A 23,451-nucleotide genomic window follows, 5' to 3' on the forward strand; every position below is an offset into this window, starting at 1 on the left:
GAGTGAACATTTTTTAAATAAATATTCTCATTCCTGTGGTAATCTAATTCAAAGATATTATTCTTATAATTAGGGAATTTTTCTTTAACTTGGATGACAACTTTTATGCAATTTAAGTCCATCCATTTTTTTCTTAATCCCTGTGGGCTTGGCAAGCAGCTTTCTAGAGCAGCTGTTTGAGTGCTGAGGATGGTGACTATGGTGACTTCTCAGTCTTCTATCCCATTCATATTCCCATCTAACAAATGCCATGGTCCAGTATTTTCCATTTCCTTAGTATTTTTTCCCTATAAACAATCTCTTCCCCTTCCTTTCAGCAAATACAGGTTCCTCATAGCTTCTCCTTTCCCCTTTCTTCCTTTCCCCCATGCTTTCCTCTTTTCTTCTGCTTTAGATTTCAACATGTCTGTACCTCCTTGTCCCTAAAGATTAATTTCCAATCTTTCTAACAATGCCTGTTCTGCCGTATATCATTGGTGCATGTGGAGGCTTGTTGCAGCCTATGCCAGGAATGTGTTGTCTTGGAATGGCAGGAATGCACGGAAGCCATCCGCTGTGATGTAAATGTCTTTCAATTACCTTCTCTTTGCAGAATGTCTTTTTTAGTCTTAGCCCCTGTGAAATGCTGCTGGTGCTCTTCTGTCTTCACAGTTTCCATGGTAGCCGATCCCATCCTTCAGCGACTTTCTTGTCAGTGGCCTCAACAAAATCTAGAACTGAGCTGTCGTGACTAAATGGAAGGCAGTTTACGGTATTTCTGAAGACTTGGTGGTATTACATGATAAAAGTACTCTGCAGCTAAAACTGGGTAAGTAATTAAGAGCCATTACCTTGAATGATGATGCTTTCTGAGGTATTCTGTGGAACATGTCCTGAATATAGTAAAATTGCTATGTTAAATAAAGTTAATGACACTGTTCCAAAAGTACAGAATGTAATGGTTTAATTAACCCAGAGTTAGAGCAGCCTGTTTTTAAGTAACTCCCTCTCTCTCCAGCCCCTTCCTTAACAGCACTCCTGGTTCAAGTATTTCACTTCTATTCCTTAGGAATCAGATCCAGATTTGGATTCTGACTGAAATCCCAAAATCAGAGCCTGTAGCTCCAATGACTGACTCAAACCCCAGATCTAAATGCTTTCAACTTTTGGCACATTTTGTAGGCCAGATTTAACATTTTCATAGACTGCAGCTTTCAGTGTAATATCTGACTTCCCCTTTTCTGTCTTCCCAAAATGTCTGAATACTAACCATGAAGTTAGTTCAGAAGTTGGGAAAAGTTTAAATTTAGATAATCAGGTGTCAATGAAGAAACATAAATATGATGCCTTGAGAGGGTGACCTGGAACAGAGGCTACACAGAGCTAAGAGAATAAAGTAGGTATTTATTAGAAGGCCTCAATGGATACACCTTGGGCAGCACAAGAGTCCAGCCAGGGTTACATCCAAGGTGGACCCAAAATGGTCACAAAATGGACAACTGGTCTAAAGGTCTCACAATTTTGTATGTTCTGGTCCATATTGGATTTAATTGTCCAGTTATAGCTTTAGGTTATGAAGCCCCATCCTTCTTGTTTGCTCCCCTCAGTTCTTCGTTGTTTATACTTTTGTACCTGAAGCTCAGAAGGGTTGTCCTTGGTCTCAAGCTGGAAAAGGACTGTTTTGTCTAATCACCTTGTGAAGAGAGCTTACTGACAATATGAAGCTCAGAGCTACACACCTAGGCAACATAGAATCTGAGAAATATGATAATTAGAACTTAAGGCATCAAATATAGGCAGCCATTCTCAAAACTTCTGGTCAGTATCGGTGTTTAGTGGTCTAATACAGTGTCTCTGTCAAGCTGCTATACAGTGAACCAGACTGTGCAGTAAAGTTGAGAAAGACACATTTCTTTCTCAAATTAATGTATTATCTCAAAGGAATTCAGGTACTGTTGTGGATCACTTTTATTGTGAAAGACAACACCTGAAATTCTATTCTTTGACTGTATTCTGTATTTTCTTCCAGTTTGGAGAAATCAACATTAAAAAATGCAGAGCTCAAAGCTCATGGCTTAAAGCCTATGATTCATCTATCATTTATTGCTCTTTACTTAATTAGTATTGAAGGCACTTATGAACGCAAAATCCAGTCCTTGTCTAAATATACGTGACCCAACTTCTGCAGAGCTGCTTGATTAATCAGAGTAAGACATGGAAGAAGACAGATGTGAGCTCAAGCAGGAGAGCAACCCCAGATTTCCAACACAGGATGTATTTTATTCTGTCCAAAAATCCACATATATCTATATCAGGTCCAGAAATCATCCTACTGCACCATCCCAGGAAATTACAACCCTCAGACTCCTTGCTCTTTTGATTTGAGAATCAGCTTCAGCTGCATGGTCAATCTTTTCCCCAATCTTACTGCGGGAATTTGTAGAGGAGTTCCTAACCCAGCTGATACCAGATTTTTTTCCTAAAAATGTCAGCATTACCCTGGTTTCTACGAATTCCAAAGAGCCACCAGAAATCTCTGTGTATGACATCACTTTCAGTATTTTTCTTTTCAGTTCCCACACACTGTATTTAAATCACTGTCCTGACACTGGAGACAATGAGAGTAGATTTGAAATTATAATGGTTGCATAAAACAGCCTTGACAGTATGCAGAGAATGGACCCAATGGAAACTGTGATATGACACGTGCAGTTTGCTGTGGGGCAAACTGCAGGAGAGATGGGCTGCACAGCCACAGAGAGCTAAAAACACTGAACAAGTGGCCCACAGAAAACACAAATTTCTGGAGTGAGCAGCTGAAGTCTTGGGGCAATGTCCACATGCAGGGCAAAACTGATTAAGTTGAATTTGTCAGAACTGGGAGGTGGGTGGGCAGTGAAGGACAGAAGATAATTAGAAAAACAGTGATGGCACAGTGAAAGTACCACCAAACCCATTTTTGCTGGTGGTAAGGGAAATCATGTTCTTTTTTTCATGACTGAGAGAAACTCAAAACCCTCTTGAAGAAATGACATTCAATATACTGTCAGTTTGTACCTAAAACCTCCTAGATAACCAGTCCCAACTGATTGTGAAAAGCATTAGTGAAGCAAGCACATACTGGCATGATGAATTTCAGATTATCGGGTTAAAAAAAGCTGTCTGTCCCCTGTTCTCCCCCCATTCCCTCTTCGTAGCAAATAAAAGGAAGAAGCATGAGAGACTGTTATCAAATTCTGCTACTAGCTTTATTTTTGCTATTGGTTTTAGGGGGGTGAGGAATTTGTTCTGCTGTTACAGTCACGGTCATAACATAAACTGTTCAGATAGAGGAAGTGGCTTTATTCCTTCTAGTTTATAGCCACAGACATTATAGACTGTTTTTCTTAAAAATGTTGAGTATGGCAACTGTATTTACCTCCTACAATGGTGGGAGGTGTAATGTTTCTTACTTTGCAGTTTCTATGTGGAGTAGGAAAAGAACCAGAGATGGATACTGTAGATGGCTCAGCTATAGCACACTGGCTTACACAGCTTCTTGCTCAGACTTAACATAATTTCTATTTTTGGCTGTTTCTGTGAATATTAAATGAGAGAATGAGAAGACTACTTAATTTGAAATGCTTATTTAATCTCCCTTCTCTTAATTTGCTTTGTTTACTGAATTACATTTCCATAGGAGAATGGCCTGTAGAACCGTCTCCCCTGACTAAACAGTTCAAATGAGCTATGAGTAAAACCATTCAGATACAATTCACAACCATGTTTTATGAATAACAACTAAGCCTGTTAGTGAGGCTCAGCATGTGCTGAATTCTCCAGGCTTTTATCCTTGCATCTATGTTATTATCAGAATCTTTTCATTTTGTGTATCTTAACAGAGAATTTAATAAATATGTAATCACAGAACATCATTAAAAGTTATGTAGATAAATATTTCAAGGTTTTTAATTTAACTCTCATAAAGAGGTGTTTGCTTCTTTTAAAGTCAGTACCAGGCTGTATATTTATGGTATTTAAACATCCATCTGTAGCTGAAAGGCAAGTTGTAGCCATGTCTCAAAATTTTTACTTTCAAAATTAACCCCTCCTTTTGGAAAGCAAATGCCTGCAATTCCTCTGGAACTCTTCGTGTTCCTTCTTGCTTTTCTGATGGAAAGGCAAACTATTACATATATATATATGTATACATATGTATGTATATATATATATTACATATATATATATACACATACATATATACTACTAATACATATATATACACACTAAGTAAAGAAAGTTCTTAAAAGCTAGGACAAAAGATTCTCTTTTTTTCTTCAGCCACTGGCACCTCACCCTTGCTCACTTGCTGTCTGTGTGCACTGTACATTACATATGGTTTAACTGGATAAATGGAGCTGTCCAAGAAGCCAGATCTCAGATTTGAGGGTGACAGAGCTCACTGCTTACTGGCACCTGTGGGCAAACACACAACTGTGCCAGGAGAAACTACTTTGCCTGAGAAAAGCTTTCCTTGCTTTTCTCAGTGGGGTGGGGTGGGGGAAGTGGGGTGAAATTTTTCATGCTGGAGCAAATGTTGAAGCATTAAGTTGTACTGTGTGTCCATGGGTTTGCTTTCTTTAGGCACAGCAGACGTGTGACCACGTAACAGCATTTGTAACATAAACCACTGGTAAAAACATCTCAGATGGGAAATGACTTGAAAATTATGAGAGTTTTCTTCTTCTATTTCTGTGCACATCTTTTGCTTGTTGCTGTTCAGATTTTTATATGTCTGAGTATATTATCATGTTCATACACCTTAAGAAACATTATTTCATGGGCACTTTACTGTCATTTCTGAACATATACACTGTGGATCACAAATGTGAGAGAAGAATCATCTCACTGAAGCTGACTTGAAAATTTTCTGGTATTAAAGTTATTTCTGTTCATTTTTCTTGAGAATGCATTTTTCTCTCCTTAAAGAGCCAAAGATTTTCTTTAGGGAGCAGGTATTCTGCAGAAAATAAAAATTCTTAAAGGTAAGCTTCATGTTTGTAGAATTACTTTAAAGAACAAGACGAGTAATGATGACTTCCTAAAAATATATTTCCATTAAATAGGAACTACAAATAAAAATTGCTCTCCTCTTCAACTAAACCTTAGGATTTCAGCACAGTTGGCTACTAGTATGAACTGGAATCATGGAAAATAAAATTTGCAGCTGATTGAGTAGTTCAGCAAATATTGTGGTTTTAAGACAAAGGGCAAAGGACATTTTCTTTGTGTAAATATTGGCTCACGAACTTCATGTTAATTTTGAATCTGTGAAGATCCTGAGGAGTAGTGAGGCCCAAAAAAATTAATTCCCCTACAAGAGCAGCTGTTAATGGACCTGTTACTCACAAATTAAAACAAAATTAATCAAACCATCTTATAGTGGGAGGGTATTTAAGATACTACACTTATAAAGACACAAAATCCTATATTGGAAGATAAAAGAAGACACAAAGGGAAGCTTGACTTCTTTAGTTTTAATTTATTTTTAATTGTTTCCCAGAATCACTTTTGTTGAAAACAGTAACTCACAATTATATCAAAGGGACTAGAATTTCACCCATTTTCCTGCTTCACTCCTGTTTATTTGATTAGTTAGAAAAAATTGCTTCCAAAGAGTGAACAAAGTAATTCATAAACAGGAAAAAGTAGTCTGAAACTCTATTAATAACCAACTTATTTTTATTAGAGCAAATACAGTTGTGAAAACTGTACATTGTACATTTTGGGTCAAGAATTATAAATAGAGAAACTCATAGATAAAGAGTTCATTCTTTGACAGCAAGAAACGTTAAATAGACAAAATGACATTTTTAAGTACATTGGCAGGCTTCATTGTGCTGTCCAAAATGTAGTGTACAGTATAACAACCAATTATAAATAGCCTCTCATGTAAAATACAACTGTGCACATTTTAGAAAAATACCAACAATTTGTTTGAGCTTTGTTTTAAAAAAGCTTATAAATCATACATATTTATAAATGGTACTAACATGCTTACTTAAATTTATAAACATTTTTCATAAGCTTTGTTACCCATTATTTCCAGAGCATAAAGTATTTTAAATAAACATTTAATAGGAATTAAATATGTCAGTTACAAAATTACCTCTCCACGTAAGGAGACAGGGGGTGATTTAACAGTGGGATGGAACATTTCATCCATTAATTCAACGCTTACACAGTAACTTTTAAAATTTTGTTCTTATTTAAAAATTATTTTCCTAAATTTAAAACACAATTTAAACTTTGCTGTTTTATTTTATTTAAAAATAAATATACAAGTTTTATTTTCATTTGCTCTCTTTCTGCTTTCTTCTTTATCCACACTGGCCAAAACACAGGATTCTCAACATACTTCTGTAAAAAACACCACGGTGTTACTGCCCTGCTCGGAGCTGCTTCGCTGCACAACATTCAGTCCATACCTACGGTACTTTACTAGGCTGCATCAAAAAATAGCTAATGTATTTTGTAAGAATGTTGCCCATTAAACCATGCAAAAACTTAGAAAGTTTACAAACAGGTTCAAAAACTATACTGTATGAAAGATTCTCTAATAGAGATAAAATAAACTGTAATACAAGCCCTTTGCTTTTTGCAGCTTTAAATTAAAATGTTTGCTTGCCAAATGATCACACCACATATCTTCAATAAATAAGCATGCATTTCATTAAGATAGGGTACAATAATTACAGTATAATGGCACATAAAAAGAAACGTGATCACCTCGTTTGAACAAAGGGCTATGAAACTACTTAAGACAAACTTTCCAAATGAAAAATTTTGAGGCTTTTTTAATGCTGAGGTAAAATTATAAGTGGACTTTAAAGACACTGAAGGCATCAAATCGATAAACAATCACTTAACATTTTTAAATGCTCTACCTGAATGTATTCAACACAAATCTAGCACTTTTAAAGTTATTATTTATTATGAGCATTAGCTGTCATTGGCATTAATGTGCACCCAGACAAGACTTTATTTTAACTGCTGTCAAAATACCTCAGTGTTGCAACATAATAATTTAAATCACCAATTACCACAGCACCAAAATTAAGAAAAAAAGAAAGAAAAAGTCAACATGCAAACCCTAAATCTCACCTTTTTTGGGTTATTTTGATATTCTATACCCTGTTTAGAATGTACTTCTACCAATGTAAGATTTTCTTTTTTTTTTTATTATGAAAAAATTTGCTTGGTATTTGCATAAGTATTTGAGCATTTTAAGGAAGATAGCAGTATCTTTAAGTTTTGCAGTAACGGTGTATTATTTACTGAACCTTCATGCAAAATGACTCTTCAGGTTTAAGAGAATGAATTTAAGAATTTTATCCCTGGACTATGAAAATATATTTGATTTTCGGCTTCGGCTGCTGGTAGCTTTCTCCGGGTTGGACTAAACACTACTTATGGCTATACATCAAATTTCATAAACAACAAATGAACAGAATCATGCACAGGCAAATGAAATTCGATCTCCCAGAACACTGCAGGAGATGTTAAAAGCAGCAGGTAATGGAATAAGACTGGTGACTGATGTTGCTAACTATTTCTTCTAATGAGATAGGAGTGAACGCTGGAATCACTTCCACAGCAACAGAATCCTCTGACCACATTCCTCTGGCAGTCGTTTTCCCATCTCCCCACTAAAAACATCAGACGGTAAAATAGTAAGGCAGCTGTTAACTTCCATCAACAAAAAGTGCAGCTCCGTACATTTCCACTTTAGTCACACTCTGCTGGAACAGATGGACAAGCCAACGCGCTTCACTGGCGGGGCTGCTTCAGCAGATTATTTTGTTTGTTTTCCAACATGGCTGCTTGCTTCAGCTTTCAGAGGACCCCAAAGCCACGAGCCACCAGCAGAGAAACTGATCTGGGCCCCTGGCTGAATTTTCCAAGTTTCATCTCTCTTGCGTCCCATCCTAATTCCAAGCCTCCTTCCCTGTGTCTGAGTATGACAGGTGCCATTTAAAAGGCTGATGACACAACTGCAGAGAACTGTGGGCTAACACCACTAGTTGTCATGACTTCACTGAAGGGTCAAAACAGTTACAATATTAAATAACTATGTTGAATCACATTCAGGCATAGCTAAAATTAAAGTGGGGAACGTTAAAAGTATGTGAAGAAATTAAATCTTTATTTTTTAAGGTGGGGTGGATACGGTGATTTAATATGAAAGTGAGACCTTTCTTACCTTTCCTAATTCCAATCAAGTTAGAAAATGGACAAAAAGAATGGCTAAACCAATATTCAACAGCATTACCAGGGCGATCATGACTGAGTTAGGGCCCTGAAAATAAAATAAAGATATTAGAATTAATGCAACCTCCCACATAGGCACAGCAATGAACAAGACCCGACTTCACAATTTCTATAGGTTTTGATCTCGGTCTGAAAGAAACAGACCCTGCTGCTGAAACACAGCCACCACCCTTGATATTCAGGTAAGATAAATATCACCTGTGTAAAAATGAGCTGGATAAATACAGGTGAGAGTACATTACTTCTCTGTTCCTAATCACACCGAGATTAGGCCACCCGACAAATACAACTGCATCGACAAATGGAAACAAATCCATCAACACAAAAAAAAGGGTCAGCTTAAAATAAAGCAAAACAAAGAATGTGAACTACTTTAGGAAAGCCAGAGTGCTGCTTTTCATCCTTACAGAGGGTTCCTTTTTCAGTTCCAACCCATTTCAAAACAGATATAACAAAGATGCTTTAGAGAAAGAATACACTTCTTTGATAACCCAAATAGAAAAGAAAATTTACTTACCATTGCACTCACAAACCTGTTTCCATTACAGATTAAAATGCATTTTGCAGCTGCAAAATGAAACTTGTATTGATTCACTTAGACACTTATCTTAAAGACTTATGCACTGAAGAACTGAAGAGTCAAAAAACTTCTTCCATTCCTAGCTAGAGCTAAAATTAGCTAGAAAGTTTAAATCATTACACCATTTTAGTATTTCTGTGAAGCCAGAGAATGGTTTTTAATTATTTTTAGCAATTTTGAATATTTTTTATTTTTTAAATGGATGCTTTCTAATGATCAACTTGAAAATATGAGAACTTTTCAATTGTCTTCTGCCCTTAACATATTTGCCCTTAACATACCATATTTACTAAAACATGATTTTACAAAGATTTTAATACTCTTTTTATTTTACAGTTGCACTGTAAGCAGAAACTTTTCATTTAGGCAATACTTTCCTAAATCACAAATCATGAAGCCCATTAGAAAATCTGTGCAGAAAACTGTCTTGTGAGCTACACAAGAATCACTGGCTTGCAGAAGAAGGTATATATTGAATGAGAAATGATACAGTGTTTTCACTTTCCACATGAGGCATGCCTTGGAGAAGTTCATTATGCTTCATGACTACATAATGCTAACATCAACTATGTAATTTCTGGAATGCTAAGGTGTAAGAACTTACTATTAGTAATTTGCTGCAACAGTGTAAGTGGGAAGCTATGGAATAGTACTTGTGTCATTATTCTATCACATGGTCTCCTGAAACAGTCTCATTGAACACCTTTAGTCAGAACACAGCTTTACACAGTGGTTTAGATGGCAGGCCAGATGTTGAGTAAGTCACAAAACACGTTACGTCAGGTACTGCTTAAATCTCTGGTGAGCCTAAACCTCATCAGCATCTCTATCCATAACAGCCATCAAGTTCCCTTTGCACCAACTCAGAGGTGTCTGTTCACATGCTGAGAAGCACATGTTCAAGTTCAGTGACTGAGATTATCAGAATGCCAATTAAATTATGCCATAGGGGTAATGGGATTGGCAGTAGCACCCACATTTTGCTTAATGGCAGAATGTTTAAAATATTCACTAGGAAATTGAAGACCAGGTTTAATGACACCTTAGTCCAAGTGATTTTGAATAACAAGCTCCCACTTACAAGGGGTGTGTTTCAACCATCAGGTCACAGAACAGAAGTGGAACCATGTTCCTTCCTCCTTAGTGGAAGTGACTCACCATGTGCCAAAGCATACGAGACACTCGGGGGCAGAGAACAGCCATAAAATAAAGCACAGCTCCAGATATGGTTACCACAGCACTGTGAGCAGCCTTGCTCTCTACAGAAGTGTGATTTCATTACACTATTCATTTCCACTAAGATGTCAGTTCAACATCTTTCTTTCTGGTGTTAGCACTGGAACAGGTTGCCCAGAGAAGCTGTGGTTGCCCCATGACTGGAAGGGCTGGATGGGGTTTTGAGCAACCTGGTCTAGTGGAAGGTGTCCCTGCCCATGGCACAGGGGTTGGAACCAGACAGTCTTTACATGTCCCTTCCAAGCCAAACACTCTATGGTTCCATAATCCTATGATTCTAATAGGGATTGACCATGTGATTCAAATCAGGTCAATGGTTCCTTTATAGGCTGGAATCCCACCTAAAGATTTTACAGTTATACTGCTCCAGGAATACAAGGAACTGTGAAGATCATTGCCAGTACCATTAAAATTTTTCAGGTTTTGGCCATCTAGTACTTTGCATATTTGAAAATAACATCTATGAAAATCATATTGATTTATTGCAACTGAAAAAAAAAATTGGAACCTATGGTGTCTTCAGAGGAGCCAAGCACTTGTTAATTACCTGAAATACATCATGGAACAGAATCCTGGTAGGTGCAAGACAGATTTTTGCTGATTGCCAAATTGGCACTGCAGCTCTAATGGCAGCTCAGTATCATTAGTGCACAGTCTCAGGTAATTAAGCTTGTTGGAGGGGAAAGTGACTTCTCTTTTGATGCATCTGTCAGCTAGGTTAGGTGTAACAATCTCACCACAATAAAATTAGAAAAATTAGGCTAAAAACCTCAGGGGCTATGCTCTGAATCAAGAATCATCTACAAAACAGAAGCAAGTGACAGCTTAAGAACTGGGCTGTTGAGTTCACATGAAGATCATAGAAAAATATGTTATCCCTTTATGATAATGAAATATTATAAAGATTATCTCTTTATACAAAGAAGTAAAGCTCATATTCTTTGACCTGCTATGTGCATTAGGTTTCACCTTCTGATAACTATACCTTTCAGCCAAAAGCAGGATTTCCTGATACACTAAAACATGATCAAACAACATTTATGAAGCACACAGTTATTATGCAATGAACTACCACCTGTTTTGGAGACACCTTTGAAATAAGCATTTAATGCTTTAAGACAAATACTACAAGTAAGACTTTAGTGTCCCACAAGGGCTAAAAATAGCAAAAGCCAAAATTAGTTTGAACAGTCCTAGAGTCCTAGAGTGACTAGAACAGGTGCACTAAAGAAGCTGTAGTAGAAAACCTTCAGTCCTGCTTGAATTTACCCTTTCAGCTTCTTGTAAGTTAGACATTTATCTCGTTCAAAATACAACCATATGATTAGTTTTCATCTGGGGAAGAAAAAAAGTTATTTTCCTAAAATGCAGTTCCAGGAAATAAAAGACTAGGCTAATAATTCCAATGCATTAGGAATGTTCATTAAATTTAGCCTAAAGTTCTTGCTCAGAGGTTTTTTTTTAGGATCAGGCAAATACTGATCTATTTTTCAAACATCATGGTATTTTCAGCCCTTACTAAATGGATATTAGGTGAACGAAAAGATGAGAATCGAACAAAAAGATGGGAGTAGAATCACTGGGTAACATTCAGGTAAAAACCAGGCTAAACACTGCGTGTTTGAAAATCTTTGCTACCTGCCAAATGAAAAGAAAAAATTACAGTTTAGTAAAACACTTGAGCCCAGGCTTGTTACTTGTCCTATGGCAGCACATGGACACATATCAGACAAGACAAAACGTGTATTCATGAATGTACGCTACAATAGTGTTTTGTGAAATTCAATCCTATTTTTCACTTAAATCCAAGAGAATCTCCAATCAGCTCATATTCAAAGTGGGACAACAGTGTATAAGCTGAAACTGGGGCTAGAAGCTGCTAATGAGCAGTCAGAAATAACAGTACTGGTTTGTGGTCAAGGGTCTCTGTGAACACTTCACACTGTGCTAAATTTAAGGTAATGTAAAGGAGCCTCATTCTCAGTGAAAGAGGGATGATTTATCTCTCAGAAATGACAGGTGACTTTGTCATAGTGCTTTATGCAGGATTTCACCTCGATAAAACTGTGACTCTTATGAGTTCCGGAATAATTTCAAACTTTGATTTTTGAATATCAGGGAATAAGTAAACAGAGAATCACACTTAAATGTGTGGCATGAGAAGTATGTGCTGATATTTTTAAAGTATAATGCCAGGAATGGGGATATCTAGAGAATCAAGACTGTTCCTATAACTAACTTATTGCACAGATGATACTCAAAGGCATTCTTGAGGATGTAACATTCACAAAAAATATGAAACATGAATTTGAAAACTAAAACAAGCTGCTACAAGCTTTGCTGCAAATAAAGTCGTTTAAAGTTCTTAATCCAAATGAAAGCTGATGTTTCATTCAGGTATGAGAAATGGCTTTGATTTAGACACAGAGAAGGAAGAATTGAAAATCTTCCCTTCTGTATCTGTGCTCTTAATGCATTATCATTGGAAACCTGGAAAAAGCACAGCACAATTTTATACAGCACTTTCAGATAATCTAACAAAAGTGCTCGGTAAATGTTAATAGATTCATTTTTTTGCATTCCAAAACCATGTTTTATCATTCTCTTTTCATAAGAGTGAGAGTTCTTCTCTCTTTATATTCCTTAACAAATACATTTTAGAACTTTTATGGAGGATCTAAGGCAGACTTACTTTCAAAGCATAACAAAATCATGTGTCAGAATGACTAAAAAGCAATTGCAGTTTCTTACTGAAATAAAATAATTCCCCAATGCAACTCTAGAATTCTGAAGTCTCTCAACATTCAGAAACATCTGGGATAAGGAGAAGTACATTAATTAGGAAGAGGGAAAAGGGATTTAAACTAGAAAAGATTAAGTTTAGATTAAATATTATGAAGAAATTCTTTACTGTGATGGTGGTGAAGCACTGGCACAGGTTGCCCAGAGGAGCTGTGGATGCCTCATCCCTGAAAATGTTCAAGACCAGGCTGAATGGGGTTCTGAACAACCTGGTCTAGTAGAATGTGTCCCTGCCCATGGCAGAAGAGTTGTGAAGCTAGATGATCTTTCAAGGTTCCTTCCAACCCAAACTATTCTATGATTCCATGAATCTGGCTTCTCCTCAGTAACTGTGCTCTCTTAACTTATTCACTGCTTAATTCCAACACACTGTTGAGCTCAGTCCAGGAGCACTGCAGAACAGGCTACTGCTTTTCTGAAGCTGAAAGGTGATGCTGAAAATTAGAAGTCTCTAGCAAAGCTGACAGTCATTTTGTACTGTTTCTCCCTCAGACTGCTAGGCCAGTAGGCCACTCTTTTTTGCTTAAATCAATTTATCATTTTTACTCTCAGCATTTTGAAGAAATAAGCATGTAGGAAATTTAGTCTATAAGGGCAAATTTACAAACACATATAGAAGACTAGAATCTTTGAAAAACACCCACATACATCTACATACATCTTAAGATACTGTTACAGTAAAAATGAATTCCTAAAATCTACCTTCCTTCCATACTGGAATGCTGGCAATGAGAATAATGCAGTTAGGATGCTATAAATGAAGTAGAGTGACCTAGAGTGGAGCTCACAGATACAACTGCAGTATCAGTGAACAAACAGTAGCTAATGCACAATATCTCATCATTTTTACACCTTTTGTGATAACAGGCTGTAGGTTCATGGTCCTTATCCCGATTATTCTAGAAGGTAAATAAACTGCTGTTCAGATAGCTTACTTGTTAAGATGAAGCCACCCTCAGCTACAAAATATTATTTGGAATGAAGGAAAAATAAGGACTATTTCTAGTGACTTATTTTCACCAGAGCTAAAAAACAATTCCAATTCAGCTTAAAAATTGTAGATGCTCACTCAACATTTACAAGCCTGTCAGCTTTGTGTTACCCTACATAGGAGTAATATCTGTGAGATTTGAAAGGTTAAAGGGCTTGATATCAGCTGTAATACAGATTTGCAGATTACAAAACCTCTGTGAACATTTACTTTGATCCGCACAAAACAGAATAAAAGCTTCAAGCAGAACTAGAGAATATCATCTTGGCAAAATGTTCATTATCAAACTACACAGTGATGGCTCCAAAACCCTGGCATCTGAAAACTGATGGCACATTTAATCAAGATCCTTAAAATCAACTTAAAACAAGACTTTTATCTGAATCTTTAGCTGTTGGATCTTCTGACACATTTGCTTGTTAGCCTGGGAAACTGTTTTATAAAACACACTTACAGATTTAGTACATCAGGGGTTTTTGTGCCTTGAATTTTTCGTTGTAAGATATGTTTTAATCATTCTTGCAGCTCTTTGTGTGACTTCCCCTCAAGGTTTTTTTTTGATTTTAAATCCCTGATTTACAGACACTATTTTATCCCAGAAGTGGTTGCACCTGTGCCAAAAGCAGATAGAACAGACTCCCATGTACTCTTGCTTAATCTTTTCTGTTGATAAATCTAAGGATTATATTAGCATCTCTGTACAACAACAGCAGACTGGGAGCTCATGTTCAGTTGCCTCTCTTGCTCCTGATCCACCAACCTTTTTCAGTTCTGATCCGACAGTGCCAGGCTCTAGAAATTGTCTTTCATATACAACATTATATTTTGCTGTGCTGCCATGGATAATTATACTTTCAGCCTTCTCAGCAGTTGATTTGTATGAGCTTGTATTCGCCTTCATTATAGACCACTCTCCTGGTCTCTGTGTCTTCTATAAACTTCATGGACAATACTCTCATGCCCTTTTGTATGTCATTTACAAGAATGTGATCAGAGTAACAGAATTAATGTAAGAATGACCTCATCAGAACAATATCAAATAACTGATGGTTTTCTAATTACTTTTTGAGAACCATCAGCCAGTTTAAAAAAATTCTTTTAATGTGACATTTAGCCTTTGCATTACTCTGTTTTCCTTGTCAGAATACATGACCATGTAAAAGCAAATCAAGTGACCTTCTTGATTGAGATGATGATTCTTCTGCCACACCTGAAGATGCCAAACTTGTTTGACAAGATCACTTCCAATTCATGTTGATGGGAAATTACTCTTCCTCTTTATTATCTAGATTTATTATTAATGAAGTCTGATGTCAATTATTCAAGTGTTTTGCATGCAATTGGACTAGGCAATCTGGATCTCTTTAAATGGGTCATTCTGTTTATCCCATCAATAATGACACACTGTTTGTTCTGTAGAGTACCACCAAAAATGACTCAAAGAAACAATGCTTGTAAAAGAGAAACATTATGACTTTTACCTAGAACTCTTCATTCACTAAAGGCTAACTTTAGTATGCAAAACTAATGCTTTCCTGAGTTTCTCTTAGCCCAAAAATCACGGAAACATCATCAGAGATTCTGAATTTCATACCTGGCTTTTTCTTCTAACATGAAATAGAAATGCTATTAGTCATCGCTCCTGTTCTGCATAGCTATTGATAATTTTATTATTTTTAAATAATAATGAAATTAAGAGTCACACTGATCTGAAAGGGTATTTTAAGAACTCCTTTGCTCATTCCAGACTGGAATATTTCTTCCTCACTCCAGGTGAAGCGTGTGTTAGCTAGCAGACTGTATCCAGCTGAAGATTTGACAGTGCTTACTTAGATTGCAAAGCTTACTTAGATTGCAGCACTTACTTAGATTACTTGGAGGCACAATGGCAGTGAAAGTGAAAATGTTTCTTGTAGTACTTACCGAGCTGTTTCCTACTTCTTTCTCCATTGCTGAATGGGACTCATTATTAGCTGGGTTCTTTGGTGCAGCAAATTCTGGTTTCTTAATTTTTATGTCAGGCTTGTTTTCTTTGGCATCTGGCTTACCCCCAGATCTAGCAGGACTTGGCTTCTGAGAGGGTGGTATCCGTGCAAGTGTTGATGGTGAAGGGTTGGCATATTCATCTTCTTCCCTGAGCTCCTGTGGAAGCGCTGTTGGATTTGTTTTTACATAATAGCCATGGTAGTGACCATGCAGCTCCCCATTCTCTGTGCTGCTGGCATTGTGCTGGGCTGAGAACTTTGGCTGGTGTTTCCCAGCTGCTTCCTCCTTCACTGGTGCTTTTGAATATAAAGGCTTGTTAGTTGTGGGTGTTATATTCTCAGTTGCTAAAAGCTTTTTTTCTTGACTGAGTCTTGCTCCAGAAGTGGAGCTTTGCCTTTTCAGTTGTTTTGAAGGAGAAGTATCAGAAGAGAGAGGAGGACTATTTCTTGGGCTTGCTTCTGGGGTTCGAGGGGGTGTAGTACCTTTTCGATAAAAGTGAGGTGACTCTTTTGGGGAGGGTGGTTTTTCCTGACCTTTTTCTTCAGATTTTTCTTTTGCATCCATTCCTTCTTGAAATTTTTGTTTGATATAATCAGGGCCTGAAAAATAGTGTAACAGAAATACTAAGATCAGAACAAAGTTCATAGTTAAACTATTGCACTGGGATGTCAGACTGTACTGCCTTGCTAAAATGCAGGCAGGGGTATATGTTACCAACAGTTCATTGACACCCACAGTGATTTACTCCAAATTGCTCAGGCACAGGAATTACTGTAGTTTTTTGGTAATTGTTGGAACTACTTACTAACTTGGCTCAGTCATTCTACATCTTCAGCTTTTCAAAGGGCCACGGTATGTAAACTGCTCCTGAGTGAAGTCTGAGTGACTGAAGATTGTCTAACCTTACATCACCTACCATTCCTTTTCTGAGAGGCAAGTTTTGAGGTATGTTTTGCTTAATTACCCTCACTGATTTAACTTCTCATGATCAGAGTACCTGTTTGATATGTAGACAGTTAACCATGAGAATGAAATGTCTCTTCTGCTCTTATAAGCTACAGGAAAAAGAGCTTCAATCACTTTTTTCCCCCTTTGGGTGAATGTCAGCTTGTCTTACATACACATGTAAGTGCCTTAAACTCTCAATGCTGGCTTTGTCTTCCAGAACCAATCACTCCCACATGAAGACCCAGGTTAACCACTCTAGTCACTAATACAGTTCCTGCTTAGAAGGCAGGAATACAAATTCTTTTACATTCACCAGGAAAATACTCACAGAACAGCAAGTGTGAAGAACATCCTCTCCCCAAATTCTAGCTAAACACCCCCATGCAAGTTCACTACTAGGACTCATCAAAGTACATGTCTGTACAGCTGTTAACATAAACAGAAACTGGCTGACATGCTCTGCTCCAAGTTTTGGTTCTCAGATTTAATTGTTTAATAGTAAGACCTCAGCAAACACTGCTGAAGAAACAAAATTGGGGTAAATCTGTATGCACTGTAGGCAATATTTTCTGCTTTACATCCTAGAGGTCACATCTCAGATTTCAGGATCAGTTTCCCTAAAAAGTCAGAAGTTGGGGAGCTCTGTGATCGAAGAACTGCTGACAATCTTCCTGCATTTTCAACAATGACTTCTGAAAAATGCATTGCAACTTGTTTCTTCACTTCTGTCTTTGCTAGCACCACAACTTTCCTTTGATTTCTTTACCCTTCTCTAAGTGAACCTTATCTGTGCTTTAAGTCATAGAGAAATTCTGTGCCCAGAGAAGAATGTCTGCACACTTTTTTCTGCTTTTGAGTTTAGAGGAGGCTCTAACTGTGCTAGGCAGATAGAGTGTTTTTACAGATGCCAGAAGCATATGCATATCTACGCAGTGCGAAGATGAGAGGAAGGAAGAGCAGCATGAAGCTTTTGGAAGTTACTGAGTCATCTGGTAAGTAAGCATTGCTGAGAAGAAGAATTACTCGGCATGCAAGGTCTTTTGAGCAGGAAACATTTTTGCCATATCTGAAAACCAGGGGTGGAAACAGGGAGATGTTAAGAAAGAAGGCTAGACACAGACAAGCCAGGATTTGTTCTCAAATGACATTTGAGGAGGAAGTTTTGAGGAGTTAAGCCTGCACAGAGGGAGAGAACTAGAGGCTTGATTCACAGCTTTTTATAATCTTCCTGGTAAAAGGGAAAGCCAGCACAACACAAATTAAGAGTTTCCATATATAAAGTTACAGGTATGATCGCCATTCAAAAAATTCTCCATCGTGTCAGGGATTTCCTTCCATCTTTGCTGAGATACATAAGGTAATGCTGAGGGGTTTAACATGCATAAACTTTATTTTTCATATCTTTTCACATTGGATATAATTAGGGGTGTAAAGAGAAAAGGATACCTAAAAGAGCTCTGACTAATCTTTAAGCCCAAGCCACAGAGCTGTCAAATTGCAATGATTATTCATTATGGACAGACCCATATTCACATTAGCTTGCTCTTTATGACTGCTGTGGCTAAAGCATCTAATTGGAACACTATCTCTTAAGTCCTACAATGCTGCCTAAATTCTGAAAATTCACATACTGTGACAGCTCTGCACTGCCTCATTTATGTAAAGATTTGACTTTTACTAATATCTGACAGCACTTCACAAACTGAAGACACTTTCATAAGGAAAACATCAGAAAATGACATCAGAAATTACTTCAGAAATGTCATTCCTCTCCACCCCTTCCTGCAACCAACTAAAAGCCTCCCAAAGTTGGCCAGAGAAAATCCCTCTCATCAAGAGACTTCCAAGCTACTGGAATTTTTGAAAACAGAAGGGAACCCATGGTCTCAGCTGCCCATGTCTCACCAAGAGACCGGTGGAGTGAAGAGTAAAAAACTTAAAAGCAAAACAAAAATATAATCTGGAGCTTCCCAAAGAAGTTAAGTTTCAACAGGCTAACAATGCCACACTTTCACTGGGTATTTGGAAATATTTGATGCTATGTGACACTGAGCTCCACCAGAGAATGCTGCATCCAGGTAACATCTGAGGGTGTCTGACCAGACGTTCAGCCATTGCCTTAACACAGCACAGCAGCCCTCCCTCCCACCCCTAGAACATCACATATGGATATTAGAGATACATCCCTTGCCTCCAGTCTTGTCAGGCAAGTCTTTCCAACACTGAAATTCTTGGCCCTTTGCTGAAGTTCCTTTTGGAGATTGTCCAAATCCTTTTTAAACATCTGTTCACTGTATCCAATACAATTGGATTGTGCACCTGTCCCAACCACTGACTCCAAGCAGCAAGAACTCAGCTCCCACTCCTTCCAAGAACTAAGAGCTGCCAGGATTTAACTTGTCCCCCTTGTTAAAGACATGACTCTACAGACATCGGTAAGGGAGTCCTTCATTATAAGAGCAATCTACAGCACAAGTTTAAAGAACCAAGGGCCAAGAGTCACTTACATCCTTTCGGGTAACATTTTTTAGCTGGGTGATCTTAATGAGGAAGAGAATAGAATCTGAGGGTAAAGTGGCATTATCTGACCAGGAAATAAACACGGCACTCTGGTTCTTCAGTCTGCAGTTCAAGCAAGCAGTAGATCTAGATATGATACATCTGAATGCCTAAGGAGAACCTGGTCTGGAATGTAGAACCAAGGTTCTACATTCTAACATATCTACATATCTAACCAAGGTAAGATGAACTTGTGTGTTTTCTCATGGTGACATGCTGGCTGTGCTACTATCGGATCAAAACTGATGCTCCTTTACTCAGTCAAGGTGAGCCACAGGGTGGTTTTGGCTCACACACCTGTTGTGATGCCAGCAACTGGATGGCACCACTGAAGTGTGAGTTAGCCAGTATTTGGGGAGAATAGCCTCTGAAAGCCAAAGGACTGTGTGGATGTGTGCACAGAATCTCACACAGCCTGATGGTCAGCTTGAACAGCATTTCAGTGATGGCTGTGGGGTGAGGGAAGCTTTGCTTTGGTTGAAGATGCACTCATGGTTGCTCTAAATCTAGGATTTCTTGTGAATTTCTTATGTAATATGTCCTTCCTCCTGGAAGGACTCCAGTAAGTGATGTGACAGCATGGCCAGCCCTGTAAATGAGAAGAGAAGGATGCCCTGGTTCTGCCACAGCATTTTTAAGGAGGTGACAGCCACATGCTTTTCCCCCATGGCCTAGTGAGGCACACGTATTGGCAGCATAGGGCCGTGGCAGGATTGTGGCTCAAGGAGCATCTGAAAATGTCATCTTGCAGGACACTGTAAATGCAGCCACTGCTTCCCAAGAAGGCTGAGAAGAGACCTTGTGCCTCATCAGATCAGAATGAAATCCAAAGCTTGAGAGGGATGGTAGAACACATCTAGGATAGTGAGGGAAAAGGCATACATGAAATTGAATCAGTGATTTTTTAAATATCTTACCATTCTTACCAATTCAGGAAAAATAAGCATTTCATATTGCAATTTTTTTTTATCGACTGAAAGCAAAAGAAGACTGTAATGCCACTAATGCAGGCTCCGGAACATAATCTTTTAAGAATATAATATTTAAAGTACTATTGATGCTGAGTGATGTGATTCAATTTCAAGGTATGTTGGAAGTACTTATTAGATAAACATATGCTTATTTCTGGTACATGTTATGTGATGTAACCTATCTTTAGTGCCACATAGAGAGTTAACAAATAGGGCTATAAAGAGTAATCCAAATAAGAAACAATACTATAATTTCATCATTATGAGAAAATTCACGTTGTGCTTACAGATAAATTCCAAATGTGAAGCACATAGCTCACCTCCTAATTTTGTTCACATGTATGAACTGTTAGTGGAAGGATGCTCCATTTTCACTGTAATGTTTAACAACTGTCTGTGGGGTAATGGTGACACCAAGTTACTTGCTCAACCAGAACACTGCAGTCTATATGCAAACCTTCCAAGATTAGAGGCCTCTTTTTACTGAACTACTCAACACTTGTACAAAAAAAGGAGAGAATTCCTGATCTGAAAAGTTCACAGTCTAGAAGTACAAAACTAAAGCTTATACCAATAGCCCATTTTAGTGAAGGGGAAGCTAACCCAACAGGAAATAATGACCCAAAGCACATGTTTCATCTGAATAACCTTTCTGAATTTAGTGCTCAGCTGTGAATAAAGTGCCAATATGCTTAAAGCTTTTCTAAATCTTTGACAAACTTAAAGGTGCTGAGAAAGCCTTTGTCAAAACTAGGAATGGAGTGTAAGTCTCCTGAGTAAAGAAAACTCCACCCAGCACTTTGGCCATAAGTTTGTTGCCTACCACAAATGTCTTCTTGCTGAAAAAGCTGAGAGCTGATCTACCAAATCAACATTCAAAGAGAGAAGGAAATAATAAATGACAAATAAGTTTCTTACTGCAGATTATACCCTAATACAAATCCAGAGCATGAGATGGTTGAAGCAAAAGCTTAAGACTTTTGTATTTAAAGGAACTGTACTAAAAAAAGAAAGTGTATACTTTAGTGTTGGCACTGCAGGTTGATAGATACTGTTCATGAAATAAGCCAGTGAAAACAATTTGGTTTATCTTCTGATGTTTTTGATGGTTTTCTAATATGCCACTGTCAGCAACAATACGTATGCTCTCACAGTAAGATTGCTTTGCTGTTCTGATGAACTTAATAAAACTGTGAAAAGCCAAGTGATCAATCAGAGGATCAATTAATATAGGACCTTTCTTCCTTATGTTAGGCTTTCTAAGGATAGGACATCCGGTATAAAAGAATTCCTCAGGATGGTAAATGTAGGTGAAGAAATATAAATAATCAATTATCAATCTCTTAAAATAAATTATTCAGTGAGTCATTATGGAAGTGCAAATAACTATATTCAGTAAATTTTAGAAATATAGGGTTTATTATTATTTCTTCATTGGGGAGATATGAAAGGAGGGAGAAGAACTATAATTAATATCATTAGTACTTCCTCTGTTTTGTTCTTAATTTTCTGGTGGCTATACTGGTAACAGGGAACAAAAAAAACCCTGTTAAGTGCTAGGCTGCTGGCTTGAATTCAGCCCAACTGAATGGAGGGCTGGGCAATGCCATGTGCAAAATGTGTTGATGAACTCACTGCAGCAGAGATATGGTTAGGTTTTATTAATGTTTGATAGACTGAACTGGGACTGAATAGGTCTGGAAATTAAAAATTATTGCCAGAGAAATGAAAGGATTTAAGGCAAGGTGCTTAAAGAGCAAGAGGGCTCTGAGAGAACAGTTCTGCTTGACTTAGGTATGAGTAGAATAGAACGGGACATTTCAGTCGAAAGGGACTTAAAACAATCATCTTGTCCAAGTTACTGACTAATTCAGAGCTGAGCAAAAGTTAGAGCCTGTTACTAAGGGCATTGTCCAAATACCTCGAGAACACTGACAATCCTGAGGCATCAATCACCTCTCTAGAAAAGCCTGTTCCAGTGTTTGACCACCCTCCTCGTAGAGAAAGTCTTCCTAATGGTATTTTAAGAGGTTCTCACTCCAGGTGTGTGCAGTACCCTTCTGATGGATGCAGTCATCCAGCAGTAGGGCATGGAATAGTGCAGCTCCACCATGGTTGGGTCAATGTGCAGCAACATAAGAATGGTCTTACTCCTAGTGATGCATGGATAAGTTTTTTAAGAATTCCTTAATTCAAAAACACATAGGCAGGCCTGGCTGCCCTGTTTCAGCTGCATCTGAAGTTGGATATGCCACCTGGAATAATGCTTTTCTTTAACTGTACTTGAGAATGCTTTAGAGAATAAAAAACCACATTAGCTAAGGCTTAAAAATAAAGCATGTCACAAAAGAGAAAAAAAAAATTGGAATGGAAGGGATTGTTGACACTGTCTTGTGAAATGCAGAAGAAACCAAACTCTGGATGGCTGATTTAACTTTTAGCCTCTGATGGCAACTGCATTTTGGTGAGGTATGACCAGCATTTTAAATGCTATTAAGCAGCTTCCCTAGCTAAGGACAAATAAAAAATCTTTCCTGAATCAATTTTAAAACTCCATTTGGCTGCCTTAAAATTCTTTTTTTTTTTTTTCCTCCCTGGACTTAATATACCAGCATGGAAGTATCATGGTGGCCTAGGAAAGCAGACTACTACCATGCAAACAAGAGGGAGAGGAGTCCATTTTTTTTCACAATCCAAAAATCACTTCAAAACATAATGTTTATTATTTAGGATATATCTTAATTCACTCTTAATTGCAAATCCGCATTTCCTACTCCTCCCTCTTTGAAGATACCTTCCCTTTGCCAAAGTTTTCTCCAGCTTACACTTTCAGGGCTTCTCATTCTGTTGCTAGCATTGCTGCTTCCTTAAGCAGTATTCCTGGTGGTCTTCCTTGTCATGCTGGACTAGAGGCAAGACTGCAGCTAGCAGGTGCCAACAGCTACTCACTAAATCCATGAGCATCATGGAGATTGATGCCTACATGTGCTTAGTTTATGGAACTGTTCTGATTTGATCTGGCAGCCTGCTGTCTTTGAAACCATGAACTACCAACATGACTGAAACATATGACAAAGAAATAGAATATA

The 23,451-nt window shown here is 37.7% G+C and overlaps 1 protein-coding gene across 4 annotated transcripts in view; it reads right to left on the reverse strand.

Annotated features, from left to right (window-relative positions):
• Positions 1-5,682: 5,682 nt before the first annotated feature.
• Positions 5,683-23,451, reverse strand: part of JPH1 (junctophilin 1) — an 82,534-nt gene continuing 64,765 nt past the window's right edge. The window contains exons 4-6 of one of the 4 annotated variants that reach the window (XM_054631321.2): positions 15,822-16,483; positions 8,222-8,317; positions 5,683-6,378 (exon numbers count right to left, since the gene is read on the reverse strand). In XM_054631321.2, coding sequence (XP_054487296.1) covers positions 8,237-8,317; positions 15,822-16,483 — 743 coding nt within the window. In that variant the 3' untranslated portion in view covers positions 5,683-6,378; positions 8,222-8,236. Of the gene's footprint in view, positions 8,116-8,221; positions 8,318-15,821; positions 16,484-23,451 lie in introns of all 4 variants that reach the window. The other 3 variants (XM_054631312.2, XM_054631296.2, XM_077186555.1) reach the window with 3 other exon arrangements.

The sequence above is a fragment of the Agelaius phoeniceus genome, chromosome 1 (assembly GCF_051311805.1).
Source record: "Agelaius phoeniceus isolate bAgePho1 chromosome 1, bAgePho1.hap1, whole genome shotgun sequence".
NCBI classification, from domain to species: Eukaryota; Metazoa; Chordata; class Aves; order Passeriformes; family Icteridae; genus Agelaius; species Agelaius phoeniceus.